The sequence below is a fragment of the Ciconia boyciana genome, chromosome 16 (genome assembly GCF_034638445.1).
Source record: "Ciconia boyciana chromosome 16, ASM3463844v1, whole genome shotgun sequence".
Lineage (NCBI taxonomy): Eukaryota > Metazoa > Chordata > Aves > Ciconiiformes > Ciconiidae > Ciconia > Ciconia boyciana.
Window position 1 is genome coordinate 8,680,541 of NC_132949.1, and position 14,977 is coordinate 8,695,517.

Below are 14,977 nucleotides of genomic sequence, written 5' to 3' on the forward strand. Positions count from 1 at the left end.
TTCCTTTCCAGGTGGGGTTAAAAGGGGAGACCCCCTGAAAGAGGGAGCGAGCGTGCACAGATGGGGCATGGGATGCACCCAGGCATGCGCCCTGGCTGTTACCGTGCCCATGAACTTGAAGGGATGAGACGGGAACCAAATCCACCAAAGGACTTTGCCCCCCTGGTAATGTCTCCAAGCCCCACCAGCTTCGCTTTGATCCTGGCCTGGGTCCAGAGCATCGCGATGTGCCATAGGGATGCGCAGTGCTCCCGGAAAACTGGGTCCATGTGGGACAAAGGTTGGCATTTGGGCTCCTGCAGCTTCCCAGTCCTTCCTGTGTGGCACTGGAAAGGACCACGCCAGCCTGGCTGCTCCAAGGAAAGATGCAGCATGGCAGCAGTTGCACTGAAACAGCACCTGAGCGATCACCTAACGGGGAATCCCTCAACAACTCTCCGCTCCTTGCAGGAAGGAGGTTCATGGGGATCAGTCCCTCGAAGGCTGGCCCCAAAAGTCCCCCCAAGCCCACATGCGTCGCAGACACAAGCTGTGCTCTCCCTCCCTCCAGCTTTATTTGCAGAGGGAATTAAGGTCCTGCTGGGAAAACCTCCCCTGTGCTCTGATAACTGCCTGCATAGCCAGCTCTAAATGGCTTTTTGTAAATGAATGACCAGGATTAATGAGGTTCCCCTCGTCACTGTTTACTTAGCACTCCACCGGAGTGGGGGGAACAGGGCAGAGACCCCCTCCTCTAGCCAAGCCCCTTGGGCCACCAAGGAGCTGGCACATACTGGGGACCAACACGGTTCCACCCAGCACGTGGCTGAGCCCTTCCTCTCCTCCTTAGATCAGGAGCTGAGGTTCCCAGCTGGGTTTGGGATGGGTGGGATGTGTGTGCATGCACCAGGAGCATCAGTCCCAGGGACAGAAGAACTACATGGCACCGTATTTTGTGAGCTAGGGGCCAGGCTGGGGACGATGCTCATTTTCTCTCTACACCACGTTGCTGGGGAAGGAAGGGGGGTGTTTGCCATGTGGGTTGGTGTCGGGCACGCATCCCCCCACGTGATGAGGATGGGGAGGCTGTGCAGGGCTGCAGCTGGCCACGTCCCCCCGGCAGGAATGTGCTCGGTGATGCCAGGGCTGGCAAGGAGCCGCCCGGCAAGGCCATAGTGTCCGCCGAGGGGTGCAGGTCTGTCGAGCCCCATGCAGAGGGGACCTTTCTCCGCCATCCCTCTCTGCCCACAGCGGGGGGCAGGGGTCCTGCCTTCGCCTGCTGCACTCCCGGCAGCTGGAGCCACGGCAGCCGCCTTGCCAGTGCACAGCTCCGACCTTTGGATGTTTGCACATTCCTGCCTGTTAATGTGTCTCATAACCAAAAGCTGCTGGGATGGAGCATTACTCCCCGCCAGCACCTGCAGGTCTGCTCTCCCCATTCCCCATGCTGGGTGGGAGCACGCACTTCCCAGAGGAGCAAAAACAAATCCCCAGTTCATGGTCAGCCAGCAATGCCTCTCTTAGGAGCGATGGGCATCTCATCCCTCGACACCAGTGAGCCCAAAATGCTCACTGAGCTCCCACGACAGACAGCAGTCACCTCTCCTGGCTGGGTACAGGGAAAAGGAGCGCCGTTTCAGAGCAGAGCCGCGCTTCCCTCGGCTGCCAGGCTGGCACTCTGCCCGCCAGCACGACGCCAGGCCAAATTCTTTACGATTTCTAGGTCAACACCCGCCACTCGTAATGCCCCCGAGCCCTCCCGCTGCCTGCACCAGCCTCCAGCCCAGCAGCCCCCATGCACAGGATGGGAGCATCCCGGGGAATCCGCACCCAACATCTCCACGCTGCCCAGCCTGGTTGGCCCCATCCGTAACCCCCAGATATTTGGGGCTTATGCCCACATTGCCCTGAATTGGGCTGTTCCCTAAATGCACCTGCTTGCCCTCGTGCTGCCTTCGCTGCCTGGCTCTGCCCGCAGCAGCACCCATGGGTGAACTGGGTCCGCCGGGCACAGAGCCCACAGCCTGCCCTTGCTTGCACCTTTTTTGGGGAGTTTAAGGCCCATCCTCTGGAGTCAGACTCCAAAGGGGGGTATTTGCTTTGGGTTTCTAAAGCGAGTTTCTTACCATCCTGATGGCAGTGAAAAAAAAAAACAAACAACAATCTCATGACATGGGATGGCCCTAACGCTCCAAATCTGGAAATAAATCACCTGAAAAAAAACAGCCTTTGTAAAGAAATCCCTGTGGCCCCAGTGCTTGTTTGCAAAACGGCCAAGTTTCGACCTCAGCGTGACGTTTCGCAAAGAAGGTGGAGATGCTGGCACTGGTCCAGCAGCTCAGCCCCTCCACTGCAGGGGCTGGATGCATCCCCCCCTGCCCACGGGGGCCACTTTCCGTGGCATGGGCTGGGCTGGAGGAGCAGGAGCCCCACAGGGCTGCAGGCCCCTACCCGGGCACAAGTCAGGGGGATGGCAGGGAGGAGGAGGAGGAGGAGGAGGAGGAGGAGGAAGGGGCAGCATGCCGAGCATCTCCTCATGACGGCATTTACGGAGGGGCTGTTGCATTGTAGCTCAGGCGAGCGGCCGCGGGCGCTCCCCGCACCGCAGGGCAAGCCCCGACCTGCCGGTGCATTGTGCTGGCCGCGCCGCCGGGAACGGCCGCTGGCAACGGCCCACTGACCCGTCCCGGAGCTGCCTGGGGCACGGAGGGAGGCAGGGAGTTTTGCTGGGTGGGGTCCCCTGTGCCAGAGGTTGCACCCCCCGTGCACGGCCAAAAAACACGGCTGAAAACACAAGGGTGCAGGCATGCTCTGAAAGTGCTGCCCAGATAATCAGGTTCTGGTCCACATCAGACCACCGCCTTGCCCTGCCTCAGTTTCCCCATCAGGATGCTGTAAGCCATCCAAGCTATGTCAACGCCACAGGTCCCACTGGGCTCTGCTAGCAGTGCAACGTTGGAGCTGGAAAAGCAGAAAAGGGGCTTTGCCCCCTCTCTGTTTTCAGAGCCACCTTTCCCAGGGCCCCTGCAACCCTGCAGAAAGGTGTTTGCACCCAGCCTGATCGCTCCAGGCAAAGACATCGGGGCCCAGTCCTGGGGCCTGTTACAGCCTGTCTGGGGTTTGCTATGGCACCTCCATCCCCTTGGGTGTCAAACACTCCAAAAATCAGTGTCGCAGGGGCAGGGAGTCTCTGAGCTGTCCCCAAGCTCTGCCCCTCATTGCAGGGCTGGGGGCCAGGTGCCGATGCAGGCCAATGCCGTCCCCGTCCCCATCCCCGTCCCCCCCAGGGACCTACTGTACACGGGACCAGAGCTCCCTGCCCAACTGCAGTTCCCATGAGATTTCTCACCCACGTGAACTCCTGGGTGCACTTTTGGGAACCTGTTTTTTCCCAAACTTTGGAGGTTCATTCATTGCTATGCAAGGCGAGTCCATTCCCTACCCCCCTCCATCCTGTCTCCCCCTTCTGCCCCCCACCGCTCCAGCCGTCCCAGCCTGGGATGTTAAAATGGGCTGAATTTTTCACGAGGAGTTGGGGGGGGGGAATAATAAAAAAAAAAAAAAGAAAAATCTGAGGGTGGAGGGAGAACCCATGAGCTGTGACCTCCTCCAAACGCACAGCACCAAATCCACACAAGGAAAACAAAAGGCAGCGAGATTAGCATTTCCAAACAGAGCAGAGATGGCCCCAATCTTTGAGCTGTTTATTCTAGGCGTTGATTTTCAATATTTAGGATGATTAGCAAGTGAAAGCCGGCTGTTGCCAGAATGGCTCCGTGCCAGCCCCGCACTCAATGGAGGGGAAAGAAAGACACGGCAAGAAAAGGAGAGAAAAGAAGGGCTTATGTGTATATTTTTTCCCCCTCTGTGAACGGGAGATTGGTTTGAGGTGTCAATGTTTGCCCATCAGGGAGGGATGATGGATGAGAGGACGGCTGGGGGAATAGCATAAATAAATAATAAAGGAATAACTGCCATGTGCTTAATAACCAACTGGGGAAGGACCTGGCTGGGGCTGCGAAGGCTGAGGTTGCAGGGAGTTTTTGGAGCTGGGTGCTTCCCAGAGCCGCTTTGGTGGGTGCCAGTGGTGGGGTGCCCCCAAAGGCAGCCATCTCTGGGCTACAGCGGTCGGGGTTTTCATTGCACAATGCTTTGCCCACGCACAGAGCAGGTGGGACACCGCCAGCCCCGGGTCCCCAACCCATCACCGCCCCTGTGCCGGGCGAGCCGGGGCAGCCCGCAGGGCTGGACCAGCCCCAGCCACAGGCTGCAACCCCGCTGTCACCGGCAAGCCCAGGCAGGCCGGGCACTGCCGGGTCCCGACCTCCCTCCTGGCACCGTGCTTCGTCCCAAGCACACACGGGCTTCGTGCGGGGAGCAGCGTGCTGTCCTGCCTGCCTCCGTGCCCGCGGGAAGTGATGCTCCCACCCCATAGCACCCCCACTTGTGCACCTCCTGGCTGCTGCTTAAAACATAACCCCCCACACCAAACCATCTCATTGAAAGAAAAAAAAATTCACGTCCAAGTTGGTTTTATTGCTTTCAGAAGCTGAACAAAACGAGGTTGTTTCAGGCCTCGCCTGGTGCCTCCTTTATATTCACCCTTTCTCACTTTAAAACCCTCCACTGGCTCCAGCAGGCTGGAATATTTTTTCCTGGCAAGATCGGTTTTTTCAGTCCCCTGACAGGGTGGGGGTGCTAGGCCCTCCTTTTTTTCCAGGGGGTTTAAAAACAGAAACTACACAGTTGTGCCTGGCAAAACAAAATAAATAAGAAGTGGACCGAGGGACAAGGGGGCTGCCAGCTTTTTGCAGCCCCGCCAGTGCCACCGCTACCGGGGGAAAGCAGAGAGCAGCTCCCCCAATGCTACCAACAGGGAGCTGAGAGGAGAGGCTAGGATAGGGAATTCCTTGTTGCCTTTTGTGGTTCATGGTCTCCAACATCCCCAAGCTGAAAGGAGAGCCCAGATCTGCCTCCAAAATTCCCTCCCCAGACACATCAAAGCTGTCCCCCACAGGGATAACCCTACCTCATCCCAAGGGCCGCATCCTGCCCTCCCAGCACAAGGCACACACAAACCAAGGCCAGCCCCTGCAGTGAGCCCAGCCCTTATTTTGGGTTGAGACTAGCCGGATTGGGTGCAGCTGTGACCACTGCAGAGCAAACAGGCAGCTCTGGGGCTGACTGCTGCAGTGCCTGGTGCTGATAGGATCCAGTAGATCACCGGGGAGGTGATAGGGTGCTCCTCATGTACTGGGGATTCAGGAAGGGCTCTGTCCCCAGTGCAAGAGGGATGGGACATCCTGGAGTGGGTCCAGCCAAGGAACCAAGCTGGACGATCCCCAGGCAGGGTTCGGAGGGGAATCTCTGTCCCTGGAGATGCTCAGACATGACAGAGGGGGCTGGGCAGCCACCAAGCGGGGGCCAAACCACCCTTTTCCAGAGTCCCCTTCCAGCCCCCTTCTCCCACCATCCCAAGTGGCAGCACTGCCCCAAGGCTGTGGGCACAGAGAGGTACCCACAGCCTGGCCCCGGCCAGTCTCGCAGCCAGCCCCCCATACCTGAGCCAACCTGCCCTCCCCATGGGGCTCCCCGAACCTGCTGCCCCCAGACCCGCCACCCCCTGCCCTGCCTGCGCCGGCTGGGCTGGCAGCTGAGCGTATGCTGCTTTTCTTCCCTGCCTTGGCAGAGCCCAAATGCTCCTCGACGTAATTGGCCTCATGAGGGCTTGGCTATTCCTGTGGCTTCTGTGCAGCTCCTCTCGCCGCCCTGTACCCAGGAGGGCTCAAAGTCACTTGTGTTTCTCAGGGCACCTACAGGGCTGGGTGGGGACATGGCACAAGCAGAGGGATAGTCCCAGGCACTCATACCATGTCACCCCCAGGAGCTCCCCACAGGGGCAGGGAAGGATGCTCCAGGGCTTGGGAGCAGCTCCCAGGACTCGGGACACCGGGCACAGCCACCCTTGTGCCACACAGAGAGTGTGTAACCATTGCCACGCAGGTGGTGGTCTGTGCCTCAGTTTCCCCATGGGGAATTGCTGTGCCGCCACGAAGCGGGGTGATAGCACCCACGTACCAGGGCTGGGTGTACAACTAGGGCTGGGCTGGTGAGATATCCCCTACCTCCAGGGGAGAGGGTCAGACAGAGCCAGGCAGTGCTGGAGGGAAACAAGGAGGCAAAAGGGTTTTTTCTTCTCCATTTTTTTTTTTTAAATTTGTAAATAACTTTCCATGAAAAAGGTTAAATTGCACACATATCTCTGCAGTTCTTCAGCATCAGTATAGAGGCCCCAAAACAGGAAAATGTAACAAAAACAACAAACGAAAAGAAGCATTGCCAATACAGATATAAACATCTACACCAACCCCCAAAGCCCCCAAGAGACATGGCCCTCACTCCCCAGCCCCAGGACACTGTCCCCAGCTGTGTGGTGGCATCCCAGGGGACTCCAGAAGCTGGCACCTGGGCAAAGCAGCGGCCCCAGCCCCAGCTCTGCTACTTGCATGAGCTGAAGGTGTTGGTTCTCAGCGTGCACCATGCTTTACCAGGAGGATGAGGGACTTGTGGTCCCACCTCCATGGCTCCAACCCTCTCCCCAAATTTGGGTGCAAATTACTCCAAGGGTAATTTATATTTTTTTAAGGCTTGTTTATTGATTCTTACACTACAACTATACTCTCGCTAAATTATATTACTCACATTAAAGGTCCTAAGTGCTTTTGTAACCAAAAAAGAAACTCTCTACAATCTTCCATTTTTAGGCAAGTCTAAGACACACCACTAAAACTACAGCTTCTACTTACCCCTGCCTAATGGCTACTCTACCTCTGATAACCTACAGCAAAGGAGAGGCGAAGAATCCTGTTCTCGAGAGCTTCAAGTCAAGTTTCAGCAGTTTGGCTCCGCTCCTGAAATGTTTCCAAGCTACTTTGCAGAGACCCTGCCACACTCTCGCTGCACACCAAACCAAAGGGCCAAAGCTTCAGTTTGTGTCAATCCCGGCGGCTCTCCTGGCTGATGAGCTGCTCCCAGCTGGATGGGACTTCATCTCCGCTGCTGTCCCCAGAGCCCGTTGCACGCACAGTCTTTGGCCTGAGCTCCTGGATAGAGCCTGAATATGGATTTCTTTCCTCCTGAGTCCCACCTGGGAGCATTCGATGTGGAGTGACCCCATTGCCACCAGCTGATGGCCATGCCATGGTGTTTTCCTTACAGCTCCCTCAAAAGTGCATCCTTAATCAGGGTCCTGCGTTGCCCTGGCAGCTGCTCGGAGCCTGATGGATGAGCAAAAGAAGTGGAGAGCAACAGTCTGGGACCAAAAAAATGGAGAGGGACTATGTCAGCTGGTGAAAGACAGAGAGGGTTTATGGTTGTCAAGACCCTTCGGCAACTGCAGCAAGGATTTTGGGTACAAAAATTACGAAAGCCAGTTCTGGGAGTGCCCCGGTCCCTGCTGCTCCTCTCCTGCTGCGGCCAATTCCTGGATCCTTAACGAAACCTGTTGCTGCTGCTGCAGGAATCCTCCCTCGCGTGGTCTTGGTTTACAGAACAATGAACGAATGAACACAAGCCTTTAAAACAGTAAAAATATAAAACAGCTCCCAAACTGCATTTCCCCTATCCCCCCACTATTAAGAAATTCTAGTGCTAAAAATATAGGTTTCTTTGAATATATAATATATAATAGATTATATAAAAACATCTAAAGAGGCAGACTTGCTGAATTTATAAACCTTTTCTTCTTCCCTAGGCATAAGTCAGGAGGGAGGTTGAACTCAAGAGAATCCAGAAGGGACCTCTATTTGCTTGCTAGCTAATTATCACACTAAACCGACCAACTACCCTAGACAGAAAAAGGAAAGAGAGAGAAACGGAGAGACGAAAGGGTGAGGAAATTGCACTTAGTCTATCGAGTCCTAAGCCACCAGGAATCTCATTTTTTGGATGGGATTTAGCAGGTGCTCTCCTTTAGCCCTGAAGGAACATATGCTGTGTCCATCTCCATGGAAAAAAAATATGATAATTCACATTTCTTCCTTTAAAAGTAAAAAAATAAGTAGTGTTATATTTCTTCTCTCGAGGAAACTCATGGACTAGAGACTTCTGATGTGTCCTTTAAAGATATATCAAGCAGTTCCTGTAGTGTTGTTTTTTTTCTCCCCCCCCCAGTGTTTCTGTGAATAATCTTACTATGAAGCTGGTAAAAGTCACTGTGGATGTCTCTGTCTCTAGAAAATCTTGTCCCTTGTAAGTCCCAGCAGCATGGGGGGAGCATCCTACTAAAGTCTGTGTGGGCTTTGAATGGTGACTGGCCTCTTACAAGAGGGACACCAGACTGCTCCAGTCGCTCACATCTGCTGGCAAAGAGGCATCGTTGAGTTCAAACAACTGCTCCATGTTGACAGAGTTGGAGAGGTAATCATTTGTCTCTTCGTCCCATGGATGCTGCAGAAAAGAAGTGGCCATGAAGGTTTCGTCAAAGTCCAGGTTGTTCTGGTTGGATTCGGTGAGGACCTGCTCCTGCCCCTGGGGACAGTCGATATGGTGCCCATGTACTGTCAAGTCCAGGTCGCGTGTTGTGGGGCTGATTGGTGGTGTGAGCTCCAGATCCCCAAAAGTGGAGAAGTCTCCGTTCAGGTTGGTGTCAAAGATGGCTTCCCAGTCAAAGTTACCTTTCAGCGATCCCAGCTCGGTCTGCTCTTCCTGGGTCAGCAAGGCAGAGTTGGAAAGTCGAGATGCCTTGGCTGTTCGCTTGGGCAAGGGCTGCTTGCGCTTGTGCCCTGCTTTGCCATCCACTGGATTCCAGTTCTGGTCGCCAGTGACTTCTTCAAACTCTTTCAGCAGCTGCTGTGACTCCGTGTTGACATTGAGGACGTTATTGGAGGTGCAAGCCAAAGTGGCCGGGCTGGCAGCACACTGTGCTTCTTGCTGGGCTCTTTTGGTGAAGGCCGGGTGGATCTGCACTGGGGGCATCCTCCGCTTTTTGAAGGCACCGTTCTTGAGCCGGTCAGCATATTGGGGGTCAAGCTTCCAAAACCCGCCTTTCCCTGGCTCACCCTTCTCCCGGGGCACCTTGATGAAGCACTTGTTCAAGGAGAGGTTGTGCCGGATGGAGTTCTAGACCCAAAAGAGAAAAAAACAAAGGCTGAATGCTTGTCTGCTGCTGTGGCACCTACCTGCATGGGGAGGCTGGTGGAAAAGCACGTTTTCAGCAAAGACCTTTGGGAAAAAGAAAGCAGAAATGGCAACGTCAAGACATCCCGGGCTATGTGCCCAGCAGAAACTCCCCTGCCTCGAGTCACCAGCAGAGTTTTCTTGCCTCCTGTCTAATCCAGCCAGAGGTGACAGGAGCCAAGGGGTTCAAGCTAGGACTTGCCAAACAACGAGAAGCTTTTGGGCAACTCTCCTTGGCTGTAAATTGGTGCCATGGGGCCTTGGATCATGCAGAGCACTGGGAGAGACCAGCCAGACTTGCTCTAGTTATGGAGCTAAGCTGGAGGAGGTCGGGTCCTCCTTCATGGCTAAGGAGGAAGAGGAGGGTCTTTACACCAATGTGGCCACGGCCCCATTACAAGTGGCAAGACATGGCAGCACCACGGGGGACAGCATCATCAGGGCCCTCCTTTCATCCCCGCAGTTCATCTGCGCTTATTTCTAGTGTTGAGGGCAAAATATTTGGCCAAAAAATAGGCACCATGCCTCCCTGGGGTCAGGCTGACACAAACCAGGCGGGCAAAACCAGAGAGACACGTGGGCTGTTCCACCGCAGCCCTGTGTGTCCCCAGAGGTGCCTCCTGGCCCGGGGATGCTCGGTGTGAAATCACTGCATCTTCATCAGCCACTGCTCAAATGAGCTGGGGGGGGAGGAAAAAAAGAAAAAAAGAGGAGTTTCTGCTCCTGTCGAGCTGTTCTGAAACCCTGAATGTGCCTGGAGTGATGTGAATAATCAGAAAGGAAACTCAGTTATTGGGTAAATAACCCAGCGTTGGACTCCACAAAGCCAAGACTGTATTAAGAGATTGGATATGGTAGAGGTTTTTTTTTTTTTTAATGTTGCCTGGATATCTTTATGCTTATTCATCCATAATCCGTAGTGCCGAATAGGAAAAACAAGGCTTGAATGCTTAGAGCTGTTGAAAAACACGCACACACACACAACAAAACCCTCCTCTGGGCTGAAGCTCCTTGGGTGTGTTGGCTCCTCTCCAAAGCACTCAGCTCCCACAGGAATATATCCATCTCCCCCCGGAGTATGGGTGGCATGACCTTTCCAGGCTGTCTTCACATACGGGAATCAGGATAGGGGATGAGAACACAGCCTTGAAGAGAAAGAAAAAGAAAGGAAAAAAGAAAGAAAGTAAAAGAGAAAGAAAAAAAGAAAGAGAAAGAAAGAAAAAAAGAAAGAGGAAAAAAAGAAAAAAAGAAAGAGAAAAAAAGAAAAAAAGAAAGAGAAAAAAAGAAAAAAGAGAAAAAAAGAAAAAGAAGCAGCAGGAACACAGATATCTCTGCAAACATTCCAGGCTGTGGTAACTCCAAATTTACAGTTTAATGAAATTTTACAGGGGTCAGGGACTTGCAAGCTGTATTCTCTGCTCCCCATCTCCCCTCCCCATCCCAAACTTCATTCAGCCTGGGCTGCCCTCCGTTATTACCCGGCCAGTTAACATATTTATCATTCCTGCCTGCAACAATCCTGTGAACCCCCTGCATCTCTGCGGAGAGGGATTGAAAACCTTCTTTCTTTTTTTAATAAACACATTTAATTAAAAACGTGGTGATTATCCAGCCATGAGTTTGCAAGAGAAAGTCAACATGCTGGCACACAGCTGCTCCTCCCGAATCGCTCCCGTAGGTCCCCCCAGCACAGGTGGCCCTGGAGAGGGACCGGGGGGTTCCCTTCCTCATGACGGGCTTCAAGAGCCACTGGAGACCCACCTGCCTGGGGAGAAGGCAGACAACACCTGGGCAGAGGGTTTGCAGCGGTTTTGCCCAGCCCTGTCTGGGTGAGCACTGCCACCGGGATCGCTGGCACGCTGCAGATTTGGGCTGGGAATAACCCAAGCAGAGGGACGAGCCACCCAGGTCCCTCCTGCCCTGCCACATCCTAGAAAGCCTCACGTGCCGGAGGTCCCCTCGCATGACGGAGGAGGGCAGCAAGCCAAGGTGGCTGGGAAAAGCCCCTGTGCTTCAGGCTGTCCCCAAAGCTGGTGAGCCTAGGGGCTGTCCCCTACCTCCCGGGGACACGCTTGTGCTAGCTGGGGACAGCAGCCCTATTTGACCTCTCTTGGGCTTCCCTCTGAGGCCTCACCAGCTCATCACAGCAATGGAGCCTCCTTCACCTGCCCAAGGCGACAGGAGATCTGCCATCTGCCCTGCTTGGAAAGCAGCAGCATTTCTGCTCTGAACCTCCCCAGCGAAGGATTTGTCCAACAAGCAGCATCTCCCGGGCGGGTCCTCTCCATCCCTCTCCTACACGTGGTCCTCAGCACCCAGAGATACTCGACCTGGCGATTTCATGTGTGCTCAGCCCCCAGGGACTCAGGACCCCACAAGAGCTCCAGAAAGGTGGAGCCAGGAACAGAGACACCTTTGCCCCAGAGCCAAGTGGAGCTGCAGGGACCAGCAGCCTGACAGGTACCTCCCAGCTCCCAAAATGGCCCTGGGCTTTCCCCTGTAATGGCTCCTTCCCTCCGCCACCCTCATGGCCGTGGCATTTCTGCACACTCAGGCTCTTTCCTGTTACAGCCCTTCCCCACTGGCTGCCAGTGCCATTTTCCTCCCAGTAGGATCCAGCATCCCTGGAGGACCTTGCTTTGCACGGTGGAGGCTGTGGAAAGCCCTCCCCACCCCTGCGGGGAGAGGGGAGAAGGCAAGAGGTCTCCAAATAGCCTACCTGCCAGGTGGGATCGGCGTGTCGGAAGTAGCAGAAGTTGTCGGTAATCCACTTGTAGATGGCGGAGAGGGTGATTTTGGGCTTCTTGCTGGCTTCCATCGCCATGCAGATGAGGGTGGCGTAGGAGTAGGGTGGCTTGACTTGCGGGTTGGTCTTGTAGTCGATGTCCTCCGCGAGCTGAGGGTGCATGGTCACAGCATGGTGTGCCGTTCTCGAGGTGGAGGAGGAGATGGGCTTGCAGGGAGTGTGGGGCACACCCATGCACGCCGGGTCAGCGGCCAGGGGTGAGCAAGGGGCGGCAAAGCTGGGGATCCTGTGACAGTCATGGGGGTCCGGGCCACTAGGGCAGCAGGAGGACTTGCCCATGCTGGCGTTGATGATTGAGAAGTCCTGCAGCCACATGAGGCTCGTCAGGCTGTCGTCCAGGTCATCCGAGTCCCCCATGCTGCCCTCCTGCCCTCTGTCCTTTCCTGCCTGCAGGCAGCTCAGCCACCCCTCAGCCATGCCTCGGCGCATCGGCAGCTCTTGCATTCACGGGGTGAACGTGAAGGGGAGGGAGGGGACGGGGCAAATCCTGCAATGACAACAGGGAGAGGGTTGAGGCTCCCTGAGGCGCAGCCGCTCTCCGGCACCCGGGCAGGGCTGGGACGGGGTGCTCCGCTGGGCGAGACCCATTCCCGGGGTGCTGCGCACCGGAGCCGCAACGCCTGCCCCGGGGTGCTTTAGCAGCCCTCAGCCTCGGGCTTCCCTCAAACTCCCGTGCCCTGGTGTCACCCAAACCCCGGTGGGCCGGTGTTGCTCAGCAAGCCTTCAGCCGAAGAAAGAAATTTAAAAAACCCGTAACAACCCCCTCCTCAAACAGCCAAAATCCAGCCCTGCCGTCCCACAAAGTGAGGATGTTTCTCCCACCCGCCGCTAGCAGGACAAAATCTTAGGCTCCAACACCTCGACAAAATATCTTAAAGTTCCCCTCCTGCTACCAACTTCCCTCGGCTTCATGCTATTTCTGCTTCTCCCCTCACCTGGCACCCCTGAAACAACCCGAGGCGGAGGGGGGGCACGGACCCACCCCGAGCAAGCACACCCTCACTCAGAGCAAGCCGGCGGAGTCAGGCTTCGGCTATTCCCGGGCTGAGGATGCGGCGTCTGGGCTGTAAACCCGAAATCCCGTGTCTTTGGGCGGGCAGCGAGCCCCGAGGCCGGCCGGCGGCGCGGAGCCCTGCACCGGCTGCGCGGCGGCTGGGGCCGGGGCCGGGGCCGGGCCGGGGGTTCCGCCGTTTGAATGACGCCGAGCTCAACAGTCGGGGGCGGGCGGGGGGGAGCGGAACCACCTGCCCCGCGCCCACAAAACAGGCTTTTCCCCCCAAAATAAGGCTGAGGGCAGCGACAGCGTGTCCAGATGCCTGATCCTCAGTGTCACCACCCAGCCCTTGCAAACTCCTGTGCCCGCGGTAAGGGAGATCCCAGAAATGCTCGCTGCAGTGGTCGGGGGCGGGGGTGGGTGGGCAGGGGGAATAAATCTAAAAATAAAAATAACAATAAACACCCTCCCGTGCAAACCTACCGCCCCTGACGGCCGGCTTCGCCCAAGCAGCCCGGCTGAGCCCTCGGCGGTGCTACCCCGCGGGCCCGTCCCACCGCCCTCCCCAGCGAGCCCACCGCTCCCGCTGCTCGCGGCCACCGCCGCCGTCCCTTACCCCGTCCCGGCGACGTCCCCCAACTTCCAAAGTTCACGAGAGAGCAAGAAGCTTCTGGAAAAACAGGAGGGGGGGAAAAAAAAAAAACAACAGCCCACAAAACAAAGAGGAGGAAGGGAAAAAAAAAAAAAAGGCAAGAAAAAGCCCCAGAGCTTTTTCTGGGGAAGGCGGGGGGATTTCTGCTGTCCCCCTCGGCCAGCGGTGGCCCCGCGCGGTGCCAGGCCCGCCCGCCCCGCCGCCGTGATTTGCGGCCGCCCCGGGGCTGCCATTAAGTAGCTGCTCCGAAAGGCTTCACGCGTTGCCACGGCGACGCTCCGCCCCGTAAACAGCTTCCGGCCCTGCCATTGGTCCTCGCGTTGCCATGGCGAGTTGGAGGGTACCTGCCGGTTTTGGCTGCGACTTGGCCATTTGGGGACAGACCCCGCGATGGGGATGGGGGCGCTGGAAGGTTGTGGATGGGCAGGGTTGTGGTACCCGGGGATGCTGTGGGGAGGATGCGGGACCCCACCGTACCCCACACCCGGGGCCGAATCCTGCCCCAGCAGCACCAGCAAACCCAAAACCTGTGTCCTGGCCCCCCGCGGGGCTGGCACAGGGGCAATCCCAGCCCTTTTCCTCCTACCTGTGCCCCCATCCTGCTTCTGATCCTTGGGGAGCCCACAGTGATGAGGGCAAAGCTGAAGGGGGGCTGGCAGACCCCCAGATTAAAGGGTGGGGTCTGCCTTTCTTTAATTAAAAGGATTACAGCTTCTGTAAGAAATCCCTGAGCCCCCACTGCCAGCCCAAGAGTTTTAACAGAGACCAGTGAGGGACCCCCTTCCCTGACCAAGGGGTTGAGAGCAGCTGTGAAACCCAAGGGAAGCCTGTTTGCTTTCACCCCGCAGCGCAAGGCCTACCCTTTGGGGCGCGGGGGGCTTCGGGGTGTCTTGGGGAGGTTTAAACACCAAGCACTCCTCCTGTGCCTGCCCCACAGGGGAAGGACATTTGAGAGCAAGGGGCAGGTGAGCAGCTGGACCCACTCTCAAGGGTCACTGCTGCCTGAAGTGGTGTGTACAGTAAGGGATTTTCCTGCCACGATCCCCGGGGATTTGGGCAAGACAAGCTGCGGGGCTCAGACCCCCTCCCCAGCACAAGGACAGGTGCCCCTCTGCTCGTGCCCATCCCCAGTGGCCACAGGCCAGGAGGTGGCGGGTGCTGGGACTGGGCATGGAGGAGGCAACTCCCAGAGGAGTGGAAATTTCTATCGCACTTTTCAGTGGACCGATACCCAGAAAACAACCCCAAACCTCAGTTTTCTGCTACTTCTAACAAGTCAGCTCCTTTGGGAGCAGGACCTGCCCCTGCACCTGAAGGCAGCAAGAGCTCGAGGGCTGGTCTCCCATGCAGCCCTGGGCTTTCCTGAGCA

The 14,977-nt window shown here is 56.4% G+C and overlaps 1 protein-coding gene across 1 annotated transcript; it reads right to left on the minus strand.

Annotated features, from left to right (window-relative positions):
• Positions 1-8,298: 8,298 nt before the first annotated feature.
• On the minus strand, positions 8,299-13,635 carry FOXJ1 (forkhead box J1). The gene is made up of 3 exons (XM_072881311.1): positions 13,573-13,635; positions 11,876-12,449; positions 8,299-9,099 (listed from the first exon to the last, which is right to left on the minus strand). The coding sequence occupies exons 2-3, from the start codon at positions 12,404-12,406 to the stop codon at positions 8,299-8,301; spliced, it is 1,332 nt and encodes a 443-aa protein (XP_072737412.1). The 5' UTR covers positions 12,407-12,449; positions 13,573-13,635.
• Positions 13,636-14,977: the final 1,342 nt, after the last annotated feature.